The sequence below is a fragment of the Perca flavescens genome, chromosome 16 (genome assembly GCF_004354835.1).
Source record: "Perca flavescens isolate YP-PL-M2 chromosome 16, PFLA_1.0, whole genome shotgun sequence".
Lineage (NCBI taxonomy): Eukaryota > Metazoa > Chordata > Actinopteri > Perciformes > Percidae > Perca > Perca flavescens.
The window spans coordinates 21,279,109-21,289,087 of NC_041346.1; the positions used below are offsets into that span (position 1 = coordinate 21,279,109).

The 9,979-nt window shown below is 39.5% G+C and overlaps 1 protein-coding gene across 8 annotated transcripts in view; it reads left to right on the forward strand.

The window, feature by feature from the left end:
- The window catches only part of nedd4l (NEDD4 like E3 ubiquitin protein ligase), a 48,849-nt gene extending 38,870 nt beyond the window's left edge, over positions 1-9,979 (forward strand). For all 8 annotated transcript variants that reach the window (XM_028600854.1, XM_028600855.1, XM_028600856.1 and 5 more), the window contains 13 exons: positions 286-344; positions 834-899; positions 1,481-1,710; positions 3,375-3,496; positions 3,697-3,767; positions 4,490-4,585; positions 4,673-4,746; positions 4,853-4,913; positions 5,143-5,202; positions 5,347-5,454; positions 6,269-6,365; positions 6,802-6,874; positions 8,046-9,979. In XM_028600854.1, the coding sequence (XP_028456655.1) occupies positions 286-344; positions 834-899; positions 1,481-1,710; positions 3,375-3,496; positions 3,697-3,767; positions 4,490-4,585; positions 4,673-4,746; positions 4,853-4,913; positions 5,143-5,202; positions 5,347-5,454; positions 6,269-6,365; positions 6,802-6,874; positions 8,046-8,148 (1,220 nt within the window). In that variant the 3' untranslated portion in view covers positions 8,149-9,979. The remainder of the gene's footprint in view (positions 1-285; positions 345-833; positions 900-1,480; positions 1,711-3,374; positions 3,497-3,696; positions 3,768-4,489; positions 4,586-4,672; positions 4,747-4,852; positions 4,914-5,142; positions 5,203-5,346; positions 5,455-6,268; positions 6,366-6,801; positions 6,875-8,045) is intronic.

Sequence of the window (9,979 nt, forward strand, 5' to 3'; positions counted from 1 at the left end):
CCCAGAGTCAGCTGTGACCTCTTCAAATAATGCAGTCCAAAACCTGAAGATGTTTAGTTTACGTTGATATAAAACAGAGAAAAGTAGAAAATCCTCACATGTGAAAAGCAGAAACCAGCAATTGTTTAAGGTTTTTGCTCAATAAATGAAATAAATTAATAATCAATTCTTAAACGTCTTGGTGATTTATTGTCAGTCAAATGACTGACACTAGCTTTCCCTGAAGTCTTGGTGAACCCTTTTATTACCTAAAGAGCTCGTGTTAATTTTGTTTGTTTCATCCAGATACAAAGAACACACAGTGGGAGGACCCTCGTCTGCAGAGTCCGGCTATCACAGGACCTGTGAGTAGTTCACACACACACACACACACACACACACACACACACACACACACACACACACACACACACACACACACACACACACACACACACACACACACACACACACACACACTACTTCAGAGAGTCTTTTTGACACAGCAGTGTTGCTACACAGACAACAACAAGTTCTTCTTTTAACATTGGGGTTCTATCTGTCACACTCTATCATCAGCCTCAGTGTCCTTGTACAACAAAGATAAATCACTCCATCGCTGCGGTTGTCACTTAACATGCCGACACCCTGGTGTCACTCTGTGTACCACTTCAGATATTCTTCTCCCTTGTTGCCGACTCCTCTCCCAAAGTTACACTCCATGTAGTTTTTTTGTTTGTTTGTTTTAACAAGAAATCAAAGCATATTAAGTTTTCCTGTTAAACACATTTACATCACAAGCCAAAAGTTTATAACTGAGCATTGATCAGCTGTGTTGCTTTATGTCTGTGCAGGTTGTTCCTTACTCCAGAGAGTTCAAGCAGAAGTACGACTACTTCCGGAAGAAGTTGAAGAAACCGGTAAGAAGTGATTTTTCAAGTACAGATCTGTCTTGGGTTTCTTGGTTTATGCTGGGGCACTTTTTTATTTTTATTTATTTTTTTATATAACAAAGCTAAATTTGGTCGAAACCTCACATCCTCTCCTCACACTCACAAGAATTTTGATTGATTGCATACTTCAACTTTCCTTACACTGCCTTGACACTGCGTGACTGAGTTTGACATGTTTATCGCATGCTAAATATTCATATAAATAATTTCCCATTTCTTCGTGACGACATTTGGAAGGTGGAGTGCAGAATTGAATGTTACTGTCTGTTTTCTTTCCTAATTGTTGTTTTCTAATTCTGGAATCTAATCTTGGATAAATAGTAACAATAACAATAATAAAAAAACTGAGATTAATTTCTATGCAAGCTTATAGACAGTGGTTAGAGAAGCGAGCCTGTGACGAGGTGTTCGTCGGTTAAATCCCCGGATTTTCTTTGCACCAAGGTCACATATTTCTACCTACCTTAGCCCTAGTTTAGTTTTACCTGAATTTATCACAGCATGTTTTTTCATTTGCATTAAAGTGAGTTCTATGTGAACTATCTTAGGCTGACATCCCCAACCGATTCGAGATGAAGTTACACAGGAACAACATCTTTGAGGAATCGTACCGTCGAATCATGTCCCTGAAGAGGCCTGATGTTCTGAAGTCACGGCTGTGGATCGAGTTTGAGTCAGAGAAAGGATTGGACTACGGCGGTGTGGCCAGGGAGTGGTTCTTCCTCTTATCGAAGGAGATGTTCAATCCTTACTACGGCCTGTTTGAATACTCTGCTACGTAAGTCTCTGCTTGTTGTGTGTGCTGACTTTAAGATCTACAGAGCTGCTTCTAACTGAGAAAGAGGATATGACGCAGGGCTTAGTGTTAAAAGGATTGTTCCGATTTTTTGAAGTGGGGTTGTATGAGGTACTTATCCATAGTCAGTGTATTACCCACAGTAGATGGCGGTTGGCACGCCCCCAGTTTGGATAAGCATGCAGGAGTACTGACACAGAAGCTAAGCAATGTACTGCTTTGGACTAATGGAAACTGCTAAACATATTTAGCCACCTACAAGAAGGCCCACTTAAAAAAAAGAAAAAAAGATATCCATTTCAGTGTTTGCTTTACCTTGCCGTCAAACAGCCCTTTCTGACGGGAACCAAAGCCGTTTGCTCTCGTCAAAGCCACCAGACTCTTTTTTTTGACAAAAACGGTAATTTTACCTCACATAACACAGGAGTTGCTGGTCTACCGCTGCCACAATTGTTTAGTTTGTTTGTTAGTTTTATTAGTTTTGTTAGTTCCTAACCTTTTTAAAGCACCAAAATCACACAATAACACAAACAAAATAAGCGATGGAGGCAGAGATTGAGGCAGCGGTAGACCAGCAACTCCTGTGTTCTGCGAAGTGTCTGGTTGTTTGAAGAGAGCAAAAGAGCTAGAGCTTCCGTGTTGTTTTCCTATGAGACTTGTTAAAGTTTCCTTTTACTCTGATTAACTTTTCCTCTCATTCAAAAAGCCATCCTTTCCCACATACAGCAAAGGTTAAGATAATTAAAGTGACTTATGTTCTGTTCCTTTTCCTGGCACCATCATTAGTGGATCACTCTGTTGATTCTCTCTCATTTTTTTTCCATCTAGGGCAAAGATAAAGCATAAATAATCCAAATCAAGCTGTTAAAAAGGCAGGGACATTTAAAAAAGAACCCCTTACTTTAATTAAACATTTGCCTGATTTAATAATAATAAAAAAAAATAAGACTATGATTAAAACCTTTTCAAATGAAACCACACTGGGATTATTCATCACAGCAACTTTTATTATTTTGTCTTAACATTATCATGCAGATCCAATTACATAAAAGCCAATGCTTAGTCACATGACAGTAATCATGTAATATTTGAACAGTGTTTTGCGAAATGAGATGTGAGATGCTACATTCTGTGTGAATCATGCAGGGTTTTGTCGCCATGGTAAGGAGCAAAAATATAACATATTTTACATTATCTGCTATAGAAAAAAAAAAAAAAAAAAAAACTTAAGATTTCCCCCTCAGCTGGGAGCAGTAGTTGATCAACATTAAGAGGACAAGCAGAGTCCAGTTGAGTGTCTAGTGACCTGGCATAAAGCACTATGGATATCATAAAAAAGAAAATGTCTGGAACACTAATAAAAACTCATGAGATAAATCACAGCCGTACTTTATAAAGTCAAAATTATTTCAGTGAGGTAATTTATGTTTGTTGTATTAAATCAAGGGCAAAGGTGTGTCCTCCTCTACTGTCATCCAATCCATTTTCTTTTCTGTTTGGTTTCTACAGCTTGCAGCTGCAAAATAACACTGAAATTTCAGTCAAGAAACTGTATTTGGTACCACCGACTGCTGCGAGCACTAATGACTAACCTGGAAATGAAACCATCTAAATGACTTTCTTCCTCTGTTCTCTCGTCTGTGCAGAGACAACTACACACTCCAAATCAATCCCAACTCTGGCCTGTGCAACGAGGATCACCTCTCCTATTTCAAGTTCATCGGACGTGTGGCAGGAATGGCTGTGTTTCATGGAAAACTACTGGATGGTAAGTTGCTTTAGTTTGGATCCTGTCACTAGAAATGTACTGAAATGTTATATTTTGTTATTATGTGTATTTGCAACTCTTCAGCAACATTTTCATTTTTCACAATTTCTTTTTAAAACCTTTTTTTTTTTTTTTTTTTTTTTTTTTTTTTTTACCACACACATAAAGTTACAGCACAGTGTTGTTTTCTGCTTTCTTAGGTTTTTTCATCCGACCCTTCTACAAGATGATGCTGGGAAAACAGATCTCCCTTAAAGACATGGAGTCTGTGGTAAGATCTCATTGCTACTAAATTAAATTAACTCATATATTATTTTTGATTGTTTGTTTGACTTTGTGAAATAGACTGAAATATGTATTTAGTGAATTTGCTAATTCATTTTTATTATTTTAACAATCCACATCCTTTATATTTAATTTTTTTTTACATTAACAATGGAGTAGTCTATATCCACGACCTTCCACTTCCGGGATTGTTCAGGTGCTGCCGGAATTTCCGCCGTATGTCTCTCATTTGGTCCTGATGTCCGTTACCTTAGGCTTTCTTTGTGTTGGCATTTTAAACTCCGGTAGATTTATGAGAACTATGGTTAACTGCTCCTCAGATCTCTGCAGGGTAAATCCAGACAGCTAGCTAGATTATCTGTCCAATCTGAGTTTGCAAACAACTTTTGAACGTGCACATGTTGCACATAAACAAGTTCCTTCCCGAGGCTATTTTGCAGAGGCCCTGGGGCCCTTGACGATTGTGATTGGTTTAAAGCCAAGCCAGTAAACCAGAGCACATATTTCTCCCATCCCGGCATGCTGTGTGGACTAGCCAGACTCTCCTCCGCAGCGCTGAGGAGGGCAATGCGAGACTAGCAATTGAGCTACAACAACACTGACCACAGGGTTGTTGATTTAACACAGCCAAGAATGAATTTTGTAAATAAAAGCCACTTCATTTTCTCTGTGTGTAACGTTGATCTGCCCCGCGTTGCATCCCTGCAGGACAGCGAATACTACAACTCGCTGAAGTGGATCCTGGAGAACGATCCCACTGAGCTGGACCTGAGGTTCTGTATTGACGAGGACAACTTTGGACAGGTGTGCACGCCCAAAATCAATCACCATTTACAGTTTCAGTAAAGTCATGTAGTTTGGTATCTGGAGTGTTTTTCTTTTCTTTCTTAGACGTACCAGGTCGACCTGAAGCCCAGCGGCTCAGACATGGTGGTGACCAACGAGAACAAAAAGGAATACATTGAGTAAGAACATGACAAATCATTTTCTTCACATGAATAGTTACTGGCTTTTAGCAATGGTTACAATAAAGTTACATTATCTAAATGTCAATAATTTTTCCTCTGACAGCCTGGTCATCCAGTGGAGGTTTGTCAACCGGGTCCAGAAGCAGATGAACGCCTTCCTGGAGGTATTTATGTGCAATAATACAGTCGCCACTCGGGGGCAATGTGACCACTGACTTTGGGTTGGCGTGCCTGAGGCCCTCTGACTCTAAACCTAAACCTCCTCCTTTAATATTTGTAGCTTTCAAAATGTATTAACATCTCAGTTATTTAGTGGGAGTTTCTGTCCTTGTGTTGCTGGAATTGAACTTTCATTAGAAATATGTTTTAATTCTGTTTTTGTTTAATTTTCAGGGCTTCACTGAGCTCATTCTCATAGATCTGATCAAGATCTTTGATGAAAACGAACTGGAGGTACAGCATGCATCCTTTATTTAATCAGTTCTCAGACCATGACATGTATTTACAATAAACTTTTTGTGCAATTTGACATTTGGCATTTTAACAGAAAGTGACACTGGTTGTTAATATTTTCTTTCTCCCCTGCCCTCCGTGTAGCTGCTCATGTGTGGTCTAGGTGACGTGGACGTCAACGACTGGAGGCAACACACTGTTTACAAGAACGGCTACTGTCCCAACCATCCTGTTATACAGTGGTTCTGGAAGGTACGACTGTGATACATCCACACACCAGCCACATGTTGCCACATATTAGTCACGGGTATTTCATAATAAAAGTTGGTAGCAGTCATCTTTCCCTCCGTCCAGCCTGCGACAGGTTTGCTGGCCTTGCTTTTGAGATCAAAGTCTGTTTGGAAGTAACAGGCTTGTTTGCACTGATGAAAGAGCCTGGATCAAACGGCTTCTGTTTGAATTTGTGCTGGGTTTTTTGTAGGGCTGCACGATATGAGGGAAATATCTTATGGCAATTATTTAGACTGATATTGCAATATGATTGACGATAATGGAGGAAATTATAATTTTTGTATCATTATTCTCCTTTTCATTAAAAAAATGTAAAAAAGAAAAATGTAAAAAAAATATATTATTTTAGTGTGATTTTTGTGAGGATCTGTACCAAACAAAGATATTTTTTTTCTTTAGTCTGTAGGATACGATTTATAGGCGTGGACGTCTCTGCAGCACCACAATATTAAATTCAGAATGGTTTGACACATATTTTGCCTTTTAACAACTATTGCGTCCCCCCTGCAATTTGTATATTGCATTAGTCCATATTGCGATTTCGATAAAATTGCAATTAATTGTGCAGCCCTAGTTTTTAGATTTTACACACGCACAGGCATTACTGCTTTGAATGAATTCATCACCTTTTTCTGTGTTGTAATTGTAGAAATGACAAATTATCATATACATAAGTTTTTTTTTTTGTGGGGCTAGAGGCTAGTATTTCCTAAATGAATTCTGTGAACTATTTGATAAATATCACAGAGAGATTTTATCTCTCCTCTGTCATCAGGTTGTCCTGTTGATGGATGCTGAAAAGAGAATCCGACTCCTCCAGTTTGTTACGGGGACGTCACGAGTGCCCATGAATGGTTTTGCCGAGCTTTATGGTATGTTACCTCAACAAATAACTACACATTTCCTTTACTTCCTGCTTGTATATCAGTACCAGTTCTTTAAAAATCATATATTCAGTGTTTTAACGGCAAGGCCTGGACTTTATGTAACAGTGAGAGAAGTCAGCCGTTGCAGTTCCAAGAATTGGATTACTATGACTGTACACATACAGATAGATAAATGTGTCAAACTGATGAGGAATGACCAAAAATGTTCGATACTATGAATGCTAAAATGTTAGATTTTTTTTCTCAGTGTGAGAAAATACTGCATGATTTTGCATTTTACATAAAATGGTCTCCTTCCTCCTGTTTCTCTTCCAATGATTGACTCTATTGAATATACCTAGAGGTTAAATTTGTTGTCCAATTAAAGTAATTATATTTCTCAACTGGTTGATCATAGTTAAACATTTTTGTTTTGTGCCAGGTTCTAATGGACCTCAGCTGTTCACAATCGAGCAGTGGGGAACACCAGATAAGTTGCCAAGAGCTCACACATGGTATGTTATTACTACACACACACACACACACACACACACACACACACACACACACACACACACACACACACACACACACACACACACACACACACAGATGGCACAATGGTGCTTTGAGCTTAATGCTAATGTCAGCATGTGACAATGCTGACATGCTAAGCAGGTGTAATGTTTACAATGTTCACCATCCTAGTTTAGTTTGTAGCATACAAACACAAAGTACAACTGAGGCTGATGGGAATGTCTTAAAGGAACACGCCGACTTATTGGGAATTTAGCTTATTCACCGTAACCCCCAGAGTAAGACAAGTCGATACATACCCTTCTCATCTCCGTGCGTGCTGTAACCATGTCTGACGGCTCCAGCATTAGCTTAGCCCAGCACAGATCCTGCAGGTAACTGGTTCCAACTAGCCTACTGCTCCCAATTGTGACAAAAACAACGTAACATGAGACACAGCCATCTTCTGACCGTAAACAAACCGGGAACTATATTCTCAGACAGGCTTGCTGCGAGCATATCACTCCGCTCAAGTACTATATTCTTCCGCCTGAGAATATAGTTCCCAGTTTGTTTACAGTTAGAAGATGGCTTTGTCTCATGTTATGTTATTTTTTGTACATGCTGTGACTCTATAAATCACAACATGTAAATAGGAACATGTTGGCGTTATTTTGTCACTTATTCGGAGCAGTAGGATTACTGGAACCATTCACCTGCAGGATCTGTACTGGCCTGATGCCGCTGGAGCCGTCAGACAGCATTACAGCACGCACAGAGATAAGAAGGGTATGTATGGACTTGTCTAACTCTGGGGGTTACGGTGAATAAGCTAAATTCCCAATAAGTCGGCGTGTTCCTTTTAAGTTCTAAAGGTGTTTGGTCATTAAAGTATTAGACAAATTACAAATTTGACCTGCTGGGGTCGATGGAGGAAAAGTCGGGGGCTCACAAAAGTCATTAAGATGCATTGTCTGGGATCCATGAATGTTTCTTCCAAATTTTGTGCCAATCAATCTTCAGTTTCAGTCTAGACCAAAGAGGACCGATCGACCAACATTGCTGTCCACGAAGCCATGCAGCTTGCATGGCTAAAAATACATCAAGTGCATTTTGAAACCAAATGCCATGTTCATTTTTTGTAACTTGTCAAACGGTTTCTCTTCCCAGTTTCAACCGCTTGGATCTGCCCACTTACGAATCATTTGAGGACCTGAGAGAGAAACTGCTCATGGCTGTGGAGAACGCTCAGGGCTTCGAGGGGGTCGACTAACGACAGCAGCCTCTGACTGCATCCAACCAACCAACAAACAAAAAAATAAACAAAACAAAAAGCCACAGGGATCTCAAAACAGCTGCTGTAGCAGTTCTGTGCGAGCATGTTGTACTGTAACGCCTGACTGTGAGCCACTTCCACAGCACGGTGGCTTGAGACCGTACAGCGATTTGTCAAGCCAATATGCCTACATCTTTAAATCTCTTTAGAGTGGGTAGGTCACTCCTTAAAGGTGCTGGGGAAAGAACGGGAGAGTCGCACTGTTGAATGCTGAAATTATTATCCACAGGCATGAGCAATGAATGAGCTGGCCCTGTGCCGTCGTTTGTTTCCCCTCTACCCTCGTCCTGTGAAAATCTACAGTGCTGGAAAACACTAATGCATTTCAATAGCTCCTTTATGTACACTATAGCACAGTATTCAAGCACCCGTCAGTGGAGGGGATTTAGCATGGCCTTAGTTTGGCTCCTACATGCACTATTTCTCTAAGAAACGGCAACGGCACTATGATCACAGCTCTCTCAAATCCTTAGACCAACACCAGGTTACCTTAGGAATGCTGGCCAATCACATTTCAGGAAATCAGCCACACCCCTCCGTAGAGCCTTGTCTATATGTTGTGTGATCAGAAATCTCCGCTGCAGCCTTTATTTTTTTTTTTTATCCACTGGTAAGGATTCAAGAATAGGGTATAAGATACTCCTCTCTTTTTTTTTTGTTATTTAGTCGTCATGGAACAGATTTCTTTTTTAAATCATTGATATAATACTTGCAGGAAAATACTCTTAACGTATTTGTACTGATGAACAATGTTGTTTACTATTTTGACAATTCTATATGACATTTTGTGTGAAGTGTAAATCTGGCTAGTCCGGGAAAAAAATTATCCATATCATTTGTTAAGGTCATAGCAAACGTATTGAATAAAATGTTTTTTTTATTGTAGTGCTATGAAAGCAGCATGAAACTGTATCTTGTTTTTGCTTTGACGACATCATAGTAATTTGGACGTGCACGGTCTCAAAGTCGTGAAGGCAAAACTAAAACGTAGGGATAGTTTCTCTGAGACATTTATATTAATATTCTCATGCCTGTTGCTGTTCATAATGCTGTAAGTTGTTCTGGGGTTGGGGAGGTGGTGGGGAGGGACACTTTTTTAAGTTCTTTAATGATCTATAAATATATGTATGAACTTAACAGAAGTATTACTGATCAACAACACTAAAATGAAGCTGTGTGTGTGTGCGCGCGAGTGTTTGAGAGAAAAGCTGTGATTGCCACTAACATAAAGCAGCACGTTTCTTACATAGAAAAAAAAAAGGTTTTTCTTCTTTGTTTTTGTTTCTCTCTCTCCTTTTTCTAACACAATTGAACCTAAAGGGCACTTTATAGATCACTCTGAGGTAATTTTGCCTGTTGTATGTCTTTTGTCATTAACTTGAATGTGATTCTTTTCTTTCTTTTTTTCTCTCCATTCAGAGCACTTTCCTGGTGCAATATACATAGTCTGTAAATCTGGGCTGCTGCTAAGGTAGAAAAAAAAGTTGACAGAAGTGAAGCAGAGACTTCACATCCTTTTAGTCTTCTCTATTTTCTCTCTTCTTTTGTCCACTCCCCCTTCCCCCATCTCCCCTCCCCTCCCCTCCCCTCCCTTCCCTTCCCTCGTGTTTGCTCTCTTCTGTGGTCCCACCACTCAAACTGACTCCGTAAAGATTAGTCCTTTTTTTTTTAATGAATGAAGGGGAATATCACTTTTGTTAAAGATTCCACCACTCTCTGGAACTCTCTGTGGTTCATTTAACTTCAAATAAAATGAAACTTCCCAGTG